This window comes from Penaeus japonicus, unplaced genomic scaffold (genome assembly GCF_977035675.1).
Source record: "Penaeus japonicus unplaced genomic scaffold, GWHDUDI00000001_assembly GWHDUDI00000036, whole genome shotgun sequence".
Classification (NCBI taxonomy): Eukaryota; Metazoa; Arthropoda; class Malacostraca; order Decapoda; family Penaeidae; genus Penaeus; species Penaeus japonicus.
Genome location: NW_028234438.1, coordinates 7,259,844 through 7,272,343, shown reverse-complemented (window position 1 = coordinate 7,272,343; position 12,500 = coordinate 7,259,844). Strand labels below are relative to the sequence as shown.

The 12,500-nt window shown below is 44.7% G+C and overlaps 1 protein-coding gene across 15 annotated transcripts in view; it reads left to right on the top strand.

The window, feature by feature from the left end:
• Positions 1-12,500, top strand: part of didum (dilute class unconventional myosin) — a 198,446-nt gene that overhangs the window by 115,417 nt on the left and 70,529 nt on the right. For all 15 annotated transcript variants that reach the window (XM_086531926.1, XM_086531922.1, XM_086531920.1 and 12 more), the window contains one exon: positions 11,200-11,389. In XM_086531926.1, the coding sequence (XP_086388052.1) occupies positions 11,200-11,389 (190 nt within the window). The remainder of the gene's footprint in view (positions 1-11,199; positions 11,390-12,500) is intronic.

Genomic DNA, 12,500 nt, shown 5'->3' with positions numbered 1-12,500 from the left:
ACGGAAATGGCGATGATGTGTCTCTCTGTCCCCGTGATTGACAGGGTGGCATACCGGTGACAGGGCCGGTTGGGTCCCACCAGTGCTTTGCTTTATTTGTAAAGGGGGGGGGGGTGAGGTGGTGCGATATTATATATTCATTAATTAGTTTTCATATTGTCATTTTTATTATTTTTTCATTATTTCTTTTATAATTATTTTATTTATCTTTATCATTATTTTATTTTATGATATTTTTATTATTGTTGTTTTTATTATCACTATTGTTATTATTAGTAGTAGCTGATGTTATGGTAGTTTCATCATTATCATGATAATAATAATAATTATTACTATTATTGTTATTATGATTAATATGAACGTCACCATTACGATAAGCATCACTGTTGAGGCTTAAATGCAATCCCAAATCATCCCGTCACGTACGCGAAGAATACAAAAGTCATCATTTTACTCCAATTATCTATAACGCTGATAGGTCTCCTTAGCCCCCTTTTCCTCCTCCACCTTTTTATTCTTCTTTATCTCTTTCTCCTTCACCTTCTCCTTCCTCTTCTTCCTCCTCCTCCTCCTCCTCCTCCTCCTCCTCCTCTCCCTACTCATCCTCTTCCTCCTCATTTTTCTCCTTCCTTCCTTCTTCCATTTCTCCTACTCATTATTATTTTTCTTGTTCTTTCTTCTCTTCCTCCTCTCCTTATTCCCCCCATCCTTCCTCCTCTTCCTCCTGCATCGCATGACCATCTGTGAGAGCATGACACGAGTGACAGCCCGACAGCCTGTGACGGTGTGGCATCCGTGAGAACGTGACAGATTTCTTGCAGTCTGGGTGTGACAGAGACCAGGAAAGTGTCGCGCCGTCTCGCCAGAGGGAGATTGGAGGTTGTCTTCACCCTGGGATAGTGACGCGTTCAGGGAGGGTGTAGTGTCGACTGAAAGGGTTGTAGGCGGTGTAGTGTCGACTAAAAGGTTATAGGGGGTGTAGTGTCGACTGAAAGGGTTGTAGGGGGTGTAGTGTCGACTGAAAGGGTTGTAGGGGGTGTAGTGTCGACTGAAAGGGTTGTAGGGGGTGTAGTGTCGACTGAAAGGGTTGTAGGGGGTGTAGTGTCGACTGAAAGGGTTGTAGGGGGTGTAGTGTCGACTGAAAGGGTTGTAGGGGGTGTAGTGTCGACTGAAAGGGTTGTAGGGGGTGTAGTGTCGACTGAAAGGGTTGTAGGGGGTGTAGTGTCGACTGAAAGGGTTGTAGGGGGTGTAGTGTCGACTGAAAGGGTTGTAGGGGGTGTAGTGTCGACTGAAAGGGTTGTAGGGGGTGTAGTGTCGACTGAAAGCGTGGTATTAGGTGTAGTATCGACTGAAAGGGTTGTAGGGGGTGTAGTGTCGACTGAAAGGGTTGTAGGGGGTGTAGTGTCGACTAAAAGGGTTGTAGGAGGTGTAGTGTCGACTGAAAGGTTTGTAGAGGGTGTAGTGTCGACTGAAAGGGATGTAGGGAGTGTAGTGTCGACTGAAAGTGGTAACGCGCAATGGGTGTAGTGTCGAATGGAAGTGTTGCATTGGGTGTAGTATCGACTGAAAGCATTGTAGTGGGTGCAGTGTGTGGGCACGGGGATGAGGGCGAACCTATGGTGTGATTGGGTTGAGAGAGACTCTTGAGTGTGACTAGGTGGTATGTGGAGGTTGGAGTGTGACATCGCTTATTACTATTATTACTATTATTATTATCATCATCATCATTATCATTATCATTATTTTTACTTATAGTGCTATTATTATGTTTATTATTAATGGTCTTGTTATTCTCATTATCATAGTGTTTTTTTTATCGTTATTTTTATGATTATCAATTATATTCTTGGTAGTAACGGTAGCTAGCCGCAGCGAATCCGATAAAGACTTAATATGCCAACAGAAGCAATAGCGGTATATTTAACAGTTGGCGACTACCCCCAAATATTATCAAATGATGATACATAATTTGAATTAATCGGAAGGCACGAGCGTAAAACATGTTCCGTGAATAGGAACATTGGGACCGTGGGCGGCTGGAAGGAACTAGGTGGGGTTATGGGCGTGGGCGGCGAGATGCTAGAACGGTTGGCATATTTGCAAAAGGCTCAACTAATGGCCTGTTCGTTTTTTATCATGTTTCTATGTTTTGAAACCACCATTTAGCCTTGTTATGGTTGAGAGGTGGAGCGCCTTGGCGCCTCGCCTTGGATGGCAGTGTTGCCAGAACCGCAGTCATGTCTTGCCACACCTGTTGAAAGCCCTTCTTGGCGGGAGGTGGCGTTATCGGGTGGATATTTATTTGACTGGTTGGCGATGGGCTGTTTTATAATTCTCTCTCTCTCTCTCTCTCTCTCTCTCTCTCTCTCTCTCTCTCTCTCTCTCTCTCTCTCTCTCTCTCTCTCTCTCTCTCTCTCTCTCTTCCTCTCTCTCTCCTTTCTCTCTCTCTTCTCTCTCTCTCTCTCTCTCTCTCTCTCCCCTCTCTCTCTCTCTTTCTTTCTCCTTCTTTCTCTCTCCCTCCCTCCCTCCCCCTTACCCTCTCTCTCCCCCCCTCCCCCTTTCCCTCTCTCCCTCTCTCTCGCCCCTCCCCCTTTCCTTCTCTCCCTCTCTCTGTCCCCCCTCCCCCTTTTCCTCCCTCTCCGTCCCTCGCTCTCTCCCTTCTCTTTCTCCTCCTTGTCCCTCTTCCTCTCCCCCTTTTCCTCCCTCTCCTTCCCTCCCTCCCTCCCTTCTTTTTCTCCTTCTCCTTGTCCCTCTTCCTCTCCCTTTCTTTCTCCCCCTCCCTCCCACTTCCTCTGCCCTCCGTTTTCCCCTCCTACTTTGTTATTCATGATATTTACATCTCGCCCTCCACCTGGCTTCAGAAGCGTAACGACCGCCGGCGTAACGCAACTTCCACAACAGTTATAACAATCGTCCTCCATCCGCGCCGCGCCAGACCAACCACTCGTGACGTCACAACTGGACCTCCAGTGGGCCGATCACCCTCGCCATTATATACACTCAGGTGGAAACCACACACGGAAGTCTACGCGATCTGATCGGCACGGCGCCGTTCTGATCGTGCTCTTTGCTATCTGGTCGTGTTTGGTGCTTGTTTGTGGTGGCTACGTGTTTCTCCTGCTGGCGGTTTTGGGTAGACTGGTACTTTTGACTGCGTTGAAGTCTCCCGGTGGCGCTGATTGGTTGAGAGCGGCTTGGGAATAGTCAAGTAGCGATTGGGTTCTGAGTTTGAGTTTATGGGAATTTGTCGATGGCCTTTTGTGAATTATTATTATATATTTATTATTTTTTTAATTTTGCGAGTTTACAGGATGTGTATAGTTAATATCGGCCAATTAACAAGCATTTTTTTCTCTTAGCCATTTAGATATTTAAAGTCGTTGAGCTCGACCTAACTAAACAGACCAACGAGCACTCCCGAAGACAAACCTTGGCATTGCTGCGATAACGGTTAAATGTAAACATAAGAATTCGCTTTGGGGACTTAGATTTTTCAAGCACGGGAGGCCATATGTAAATGAGAATATAATCACACCTCATGTAGACCAACAAATTAGAGAAAGCCATAAAGAATGTTCACATATATTCTTTACTAGTACGAGACCTTGCGATGACTTGTACTATAAGTAGGTGACCTCGTGACGGCGCCAAAGACGAAAGAAAAAAAAAACTTTAAGATTATTTCTACAGAGCAAAATGCAATCATCGTTTCATCATTGCAACCGATGCAATCCCGAAGAAGACATTCGGAATGGAGAAGACCTTCTGTGTGGAAACAGTTTCTCACCTATTGCTACACTGGCCTCCGTCTATCATTGGTCTCCGTGCATTGTGGTTTCTATGGAATATCCACATGCGAGAAAGTCATGAAAGGGACTTCATGGCGTGGCTAGACCTTCTTCGAGGATTGAAGGAAATGTATTAATGATGAAAAGATTTCTTTAACTGGAGATTGAAAAATAGAATATAGACGACACAAGTATGAGGAGAGAGAAGCTGTTAAACAGAAATTAAATAGAAGTAGAAAGGCCTATGAACAACAGCAAAACAACAAAAACAACAACAACAGATATGAGAGCTTTTGACAAACCAACCAAATACATATATTTTAGAAATCATTCTAGCGAAACTTTAAAGGACGCTATATATTCAAAATAGAATTTAGTACAAGGTTTTTTTTAAACGCGTTCTCATCGCGTTGTCGGGTTTATAGATATTTCTCGATTTGTTGTGTATTGTTTATTTGATCGCTGCGTAATTACTTGTGTCCGAAATTTAAAATTTGGTTACTCATCGAGGAAACTGCTATTACAGTCTCTATAGTTTTGTTAAGTTAATTGCATTGTTATATCACCATGGGGGTTTGCATGGTTTCCATCGCTGTCATTATTGACATTATTAATATTGTTTTCTTCTAATTATCATTATTATTGTTACTTTCATGTTTTTTTTCTCATTATTACTATTACTACTACCTTCCTCCTCCTCTCCCTCCCTCCCACACTCCCTCTTTACCTTTCTCTCTCCTTTCCTCTATCCTCTCCTTCCTTCCCTCTATCCTTCTCTCCCTCCTTCCCTCTATCCCTCCCTCCCTCTCCTTCTCCCTCCCTCTATCCCTCCCTCCCTCTCCTTCTCCCTCCCTCTATCCCTCCCTCCCTCTCCTTCTCCCTCCCTGTCTCCTTTCCCCCCTCTCCCCCCTTCCCCATCTCCCTATCCCCCTCCCTCCCAGTTGTTTACTATCTAAACCTATCCAAGGGTCAGTAAGGGAAGGCAGCCGGGGTGGAGGTGAGGAGGGGAGGGGAGGGGAGGAGATGGCCCTGTTGGCAAGTGGGCCATGAGGTGAAGGACACTCCTGGACTGTCATGGGAAGGGGGTTCCTTTGCCATATTTTCGAGCTTGAGTAGCCGTCTGTGACCTGTAGGAGGCAGGGAGGGAGTGGGATGGAGTTGGGGTGCGGGGGGAGGGTGAGGGTGAGATGGGATAGGGCTGGGGAGCGGAGTGAGGGTGGGAAGTGGGGGGGGGGGGAATATGTCACCAGCGATGATTTTTGTTTTGTTTATTTATTATTGGGGGGCAGGGGTATCTATTTACTTATTTATTTAGGCTATTCTCTTTTTATCTTACTTTCCTTTAAATTATCCTTAGTTTACCCTACTCTTACTCCTCTTCCATTTCTCTATATTTATTTTCATTTAGTTAAGAAAAAAATCAAATCTGTTACGTCGTTGGAGGAATTAGTCGGAAATTTCATTCGTCCGAAAGAAGGCCTTGGAGATTCCGTCTCGTGTCACATTTCGTATACGCTGGGAATGGGTGCGTTCGGTGGGGACTCGTATTACCATCAACGGCTTAGTCATCTGCCAGGTCGTCGTCGTCGTTATTTTGGCTATCAATATCATCGTCTTCATCAGGGCCATGGCAATTCTCAGTGTCATTAGGACACATCATATCGTTATCAAGAGAAATAATTATTGTCATCATTAGGATCATTTACCATCATCATCATCATCATATCACAATCACCATCATCACCACCACCAGCACCACCACCAACAACAACAACACAATCGTCATCATCACCGTATTCACTCCATGATAAGTAATTCCCACCCTCTACTTCACTCAGTTGTTTAGACATAAAGGCTATTTACCTCTTTATCCCCCTTATTTACTCAATGTCGCCACCGAACGGTAAGAGGAGATAGCAACGGGGGAAGAGAGGGCCGCCTAGCACGTGTGTATTTCCTCGTCTCACTCTTTCGCAAATAGAATGAAGTAAGTAAAAGTGAGGCTTTGAAAATATGTCTCCGCACTTTCATCCGCGGGAACCTAAGTGTCACGATGTCGGTATGCGTATAAAAAGGGGTAGGGGGGAAGGAGGGGAGGGGACGGGAGGGAGGGGAGGGGGGAGACTTGAAGTGCTTCACGTCTTTTCTAGGGAGAGGGAGAGGGGAGGGGAGGGGAGGGGAGGGGGAGAAATGAGGATGGTGATTATGATGATGTTTATGATGATGGTAATAGCAATGACTGTGATGATTATGGATTATGGTGGGGATAGCGGTGATGGTGATTGTTATAATGATAGAATGTTTTCGTAAAAATTACTATTATAGTTATATTTGTGAATGTTTTAACGAAAAGGATATGAACTATGATGTAAGAAAAAAAGAAGTCTTAGAAGAAAAAGTGGATTTAGGTTGACAACTGAAGTGCGATAAGAAATAGAAGAGAACCAAGAAGGGGAAGAGTAAAGAAAATGAGAAAAGATAAATTAATGTTAGAGTAAATAAAAAAGAAAAAGAAAAATGGAAGGGGAATATGACAAAATTTAATTAAAAATGCCTAAGAAATAAGAATGACGATAAAAGAAGAAGAAAAAAGAATGGTAATAAAAGAGAAGAAGAAGAAAAAAAGAGGAAGAAGAAGGAGGAGGAGAAGAAGAAGCACCTCCCAAGGGCCGAGGGATGGCCTAGCCGGAAGGAAGTGTGGTATGGGAACTAGACTAAGGACGGTCGTCTCCGGAAGACAGTGTTTACGATCGTTCACGGAGAGGCCGAGGGATCACGGGGCGGGCTGAGGGGCTGTTGTTGATGTTGTTGATGTTAATGTTGTTGATGTTGAGGTTTTCCTCCTCCTTCGTCTCTTTCTTTCCTCCTTTTCTTCTTCCTCCTCCTCCTACTACTACTACTACTACTACTACTATTACTAATAATAATAATAATAATAATAATAATACTCCTTCCCCCCTCCCTCTTCTTCTCCTCCTCCTTCTTCTTCTTCTTCTTCTTCTTCTTCTTGATGCAAGCTGCCTATTAACCTGCATGAAGAGCGCTTGTTGTTCCGCCCTGGATGCGCTGTGATGAATGCGTATAGACCTCGCTGACCGTAAATATGAACATAAGGAGGGCTAATGATACACACGCACGCGCGTGCCACATACACACACACACACACACACACACACACACACACACACACACACACACACACACACACACACACACACACACACACACACACACACACACACACACAGAGGAGAGAGAGAGAGGGAGAGGGAGATAGAGGGGAGAGAGAGAGAGAGAGAACGAGCGAGAGAACGAGCGAGCTAGCGAGCTAGCGAGCGAGCTAGCGAGCATGACTATAGGTAAAAGAGCGACTGACAACGTTCCATCAACCATATGTTTTCTTTCCTAGAAGAGTAGGCCTATGCATGGGAGCAGAGGAGAATGTCTTCGTCAGCCGAAACGGAATGTAAATTATGTCGATTTTTTTTTTGTATGTTGAGGAAAACAAGGGGGGGGGCAGGAGATGGGTGTGGCGTTACGTGAGTTGTGTCTGTTTTGGTGTCTTGTGAAAGATGGGCGTGTTTTATTGCACATTTTCTCTCACCCTCTGTCTATTTATCCATATATTTCTTCCACTCTTTCCTCTCTCTTTCTTCCTCTCCCCCCCCCTCTCTCTCTCTCTCTCTCTCTCTCTCTCTCTCTCTCTCTCTCTCTCTCTCTCGAGACTTTCCCTTCCTCCTTTCTTTACTTTTCCCGCTTGTCACCCCTTCTCCCCCCCTTCCCCTCCCCCAATAACCCCCCCCCTCATCCCCGAAGACGAAATGCAAATAACTGTATCGTATGGCTATCAAAATACTCGCATTATTTTCTTCATTCACACATAGTCATTCGCGTGCAGTGGCACCATCAGCGTGCGAGATGGAGGGGGGAGGGGGAGACAGGAAGGGGGTAGGGCACATGCGAGGGACTAGGGGGTTAGGGAGAGGGGAAGGGGAGGGGGTGTGATGAGGGGCTAGGGGGGGATGGGAAAGGGACAGTAGTAGGAGGCTGAAGAAGGGAGGGTGAGAAAGGAACGGGGCGTGGGGCTAGGGGGAGGGAGTGGAAGAGGGGTAGGAGGGAGAGAAAGAGGAGGGTGATAAAGTAAGGGAATAGGATGATTGAGTAACATTTGAAGAGGCTAGAGGAGAGGAAGGATAGTGATGATGAGGTGGTGAAGGGGAGGGGGAGGGGAGAAGAGAATGGCTGTAGGGTAGGGAGCAAAGAGCAGTTTACGTTTGTGTACATTTGGGTCATGCACTTGCGTCATGGATCCCTGCTCTTTGCCATCTCATGAGTGGTCATTGTCATGGGAGAGAAAGAGTTAGGGGCGGAGGGAGAGAGAAGGAGATTAGGAGAGATAGAGGGGGATAGGGATAGGGATAGAGGGAGAGAGCCATTAGGAACAAGAGAGAGACACAGAGACAGAGAGAGAAATATAGACACGGAGCAAGAGGAGAGAAAATGGGATCGAGACGAGAGAGAGATAGAGAAAAGAGATATGAGAAGAGATAGAGAGCGATAAAAGAAGGGAGTTACTCGTCAAGAGGAAAAGAAGTGAAGGAAGAGTTATACAAGCGCATCGAAGGAGGAGGAATGGGAGAGAGATGAATAGGATCGAGTTGACAAGCTTTTGAGGATGAAGAAACAAACAGGCGAATAATTGTATATTAAGGAGAGAGAGAAAGAGAAAGAGAGATGGGAATGAGATTGGGATAAGAGAGAGAGAGGAAAAAAGAGAAATTGAGAGAAAGCAAGGAATCGGCACCGAAGGGACAAAAGAAATCGGGGGAGGGGGGCATAATAAAGACGTAATTAATCCAAGTAGGAAAGCAGGAAATAGGAATAGGAAGCGGAGGAGGACGGAGGGACGAAGGAGCAATAATTAGTCTCGCTAGTCCATCTGTTGTTAACATTGTCTCGTGTTTTGTCGACTTTCATCTTCCCCCTCTGGAGCCTTTTTCGCTGGGGGAGGGGGTGCTTTGGGAGTTTGTATTTTTGAGACGTATTGGTTTACCTTTTTTCTGCATCATATATATAGAGAGAGAGACAATGACAGAGTCAGAGTCAGAGGTGTTGATTCATTTTGGCGCTTTATTATTTTAAAAAAATGTTACCATGATTTATTTTATTGTTATTATAATTATTATCAAATGAAGTGTATTATTCTTACTAATATGTCAGAATAGTACTCATTGAGCTTTTATTCAGAGTTGTGTTGGTTATGCATATTACTTTAGGCTCGTTTTAGGAGAGATTTCGCGTATAGAAAGCACGCACAGATGTCGCTCGGATGTCTTCATAAATAACACTCGAGGGCGAACCAGACTTAGGAAGAGTTGTATTCAGATTGTTTTTCACCAGTTATACATTATACATTTATTTGCTTTGATTTGATTTTGTGCGTCCTTTCCTTTGTTTATGTCTAGTGTGTTTGTGTTTTTCGATAAGGTCGTTCGTTGTAGTTCTCAGAATAACTTTTTTTTTTCATGTGGGAGCATGTGTGTGTGTTTTAGATCATTTGTTTGAAAACATATATGATTCCGATTTTTTTTTTCGTAGTGGAGGAATTTTTGTGATGTGATTGTGGGTGACGGTTTTACCATGTGACGGCGACAGTGATGACGCAATAAGTAGCATGTAGATATAGAAAGAACGTTTGAAAAGACTTATTGCACTCGTATTGGCACACAATATCGATATAGTTTTGGGCAAGTTTGTCCCAGCGAAAGATCTTTCCAAGTGAGGGACTGAAGATGGGACAGAGATCGCGGTCGCCTGACTCCAGACGTCGTTTTGTCGGAAAGTCGAAGATGCCTTGCCAGTCTGGGAGCCTCTGACCCCCTCCTCCTTCCCCCGATGGCCAGAGCGAGGGCCATCCATGGTGCACCTCCGCAGCCGCTACCTAGCCTAAGCAGCTGACTGCAGCATTAGCGTAGCAGCAGCCTCTGTGGGCGTGGGCGCGGGCGTGACGGATAGGGAGGTGTGGGCGAGCCATGGTGTTTCCGCCATGACGTTGTCGCCCGGCCCCAGCGCACAGCCCGTCCTCCATCATCAGCGCCACCAGCAGCTGCAGCATCCTACGTCCACGCCCTCAAGGAGAGTCCTGCCAGACATAATCAGCGTGGTTCGGGCAGGCCAGCAAGGTGCCACCATAAGCCGGCCGGCCACGCCCCAGCGGCACCTTCCCCACCCTCCGCCTCGGCAGGAGCAGCCGCCGCCCACTCCCCCGAGCGCCCGCAATGGAGTCGCGTCTCCCGCTGCCCTCTCCCCTCTGCCGCCGCCGCTGTCGTCGCGGAAGCCCCACGCGGTGGAGGAGGACCTGCTCAAGCCTCCGCTCGGCTGGGAGACGCCCCTGGGGGAGGAGAGCGGCGAGGGCTGGGGGGAGGACGGCAGGATGGGGAGGGACGCCCTGGACGAAGAGGAACACCGCTTCTGCTGCACGGTGGCCAGGATGAGGCTGGTGATCCACCTGCAGACGATGCTCAGAGGTACTGCGGACTCGCTCGGCCTCGCAGCTGACTCGGACGGCTGAGACGCTTTCCAATTGTGTGTCAGGGTGGCGGTCAGAGTCATATATCTTGAGATGGTGATTTTAGGGAATCATTTTTTGAAAGTTAGCCTGTGAGAATTGTATGGTGAGGTCTATTTGTCATGTTTTACTCCATGCAACTTTTTGAAGCACAGTACAGTACAGGCTCTGCTGTTTTTATATTTATCAGACCTAGTGCGCTGTTTTTATATTTATCAGACCTAGTGGGCACCACTAGGTGGGGTCTGAAAAGGTGATAGCACCATCTACAGTTTAAGTTTAATAACCATTGACCATATATTTATTTGTTCCTATAGTATATGTTGTGTCATTACCTCCACTGAAGGAGGAGATTGTATTCTCCTACGTATCTGTTTTTGCCTGTATAATTTCATTTCAAATCATTATTGTCAGCAGAAAAAAATAATGCAAAAAATTAATCTTGGATTATGAGGAAAAGTAATAGGTAAGCTGACCATGGGCAGACAATCAGTAGTATAGATGTTGGTGATTATCCAAATCTGTAGATTAATATAGAGTGAAATTAAAGCCTTTGTCACCACTGCTCTCTGTCATAGTAAATGGTCTTCTAGGAAGTTATTTTTTTTATTGAATTATTATGGTAGACTTCTGTGATTTGAAACTGGACTTTTAGGCATTGGTGGATATTTACACTCTACTTACTCTCTAGCTTATTGTATTTAGTTAATAGAAACTTTACATTTGAACACACACTTTGCTTTTAAATTTAATCCATATAATAAAACTTTTTACCCTTCTTATGTGAGATTTCAGAATAAACCCAGAAATATTAATTTTACAATTTGTGCCCTTCCTTTACAGAGCAATTCGAGGCCCTGCAGGATGAGTTGGAACGCCGACGTGAGGAATGCATCCAACTAAGGACGGTGCTGGCCAACCGAGCCCACGACCTACGCTCCCTCACCCAGTCCTCCTATGGGAAAGATGTGGATATTGTGAATGAGGATGGAGAGCTGGCCATCGCATACCAGACACAGAAACAAGTCAACAGGTAAGAGCTGTACAATAACCATGAGGTCAGGAGAGCGGATCTGAGTTTGATGATGGGAGGGAGAAGTTGCAAGCACTAGAGATCTGACCTTTTTTCTCTCCCTTTTATTACCAGTACTTGACCTTTTCTCTGTTAAAGCTTGGGGTTTTCATGAAGGAAAGGCTGGAAAGGTATAGATAGGAGTAGGAAAAGGGGAATAGAGGGTGGGAGGACTATATCGGAATTTCAAGTAGATGATGGTCGGGTAATTATTTAGATAAATGTATTGGATGGTTTGGCAAATATGTTCACTTGTAAGATTGACGAAAATAACATTAAGATCATGGCTTAGTGGTAGATATGGTTTTGATTTGCACTGCTTGCTGAGATGTAAAGACATAGAGATACATGGTACATGTGTGACAAAAATTCTGAGCTGATTTTGAATTCAGTTTTATACTCTGAACAATTAAATTCATTAAAAAAGTTCATATTTCTTGTAGTAAAACATAAAGGCAAATTATATTTAAATACAGTGCCATTGTACAGCACATTATAGCAGACAAGTACTTTGGAAAGTTAATGATATATAATTGCTTCTAGCACCAAAGCCCATATCTTATTTAGGGCCTTGTATGCATAGAAAGATAGTCAATGAAAAGAACAGTGAAAAATAATAGTAGGTGTAACAGCCACTACAAAAACATCAGGGTAATTAAATCAAAGGCCTTTTAGCATATTGGCTTGTAGAATAGACTAGTAATATGGTATTATTTAGACGACATTGCAGCAGTGCTAAAAGTAGATGGGAGCATTGAGGCATAGGTTAACCATAGGCTTAAGGAACTCTTAGGTGCACATATCAGTTAAAATGACACCTACTTTATGGTGAGACCCTAAATAACTGCATCACAAATTGGCATGCTGTTTCTCTCTCAACTCTTGCATCCAAAGGAACTCATTCATTTCCACATGGATCTTGACATGGGCTTAGTGAATATTTTTATACCTGAACATACTAGCATATCAAGCCTAAAAAAAAAACACTTTCTTTTTTGCAAAATTTGCTTACCCTCCATTAACAAACAATCCCCCTGTACCCCTCTCAAAAAAAAAACAAAAAAAAAAACAC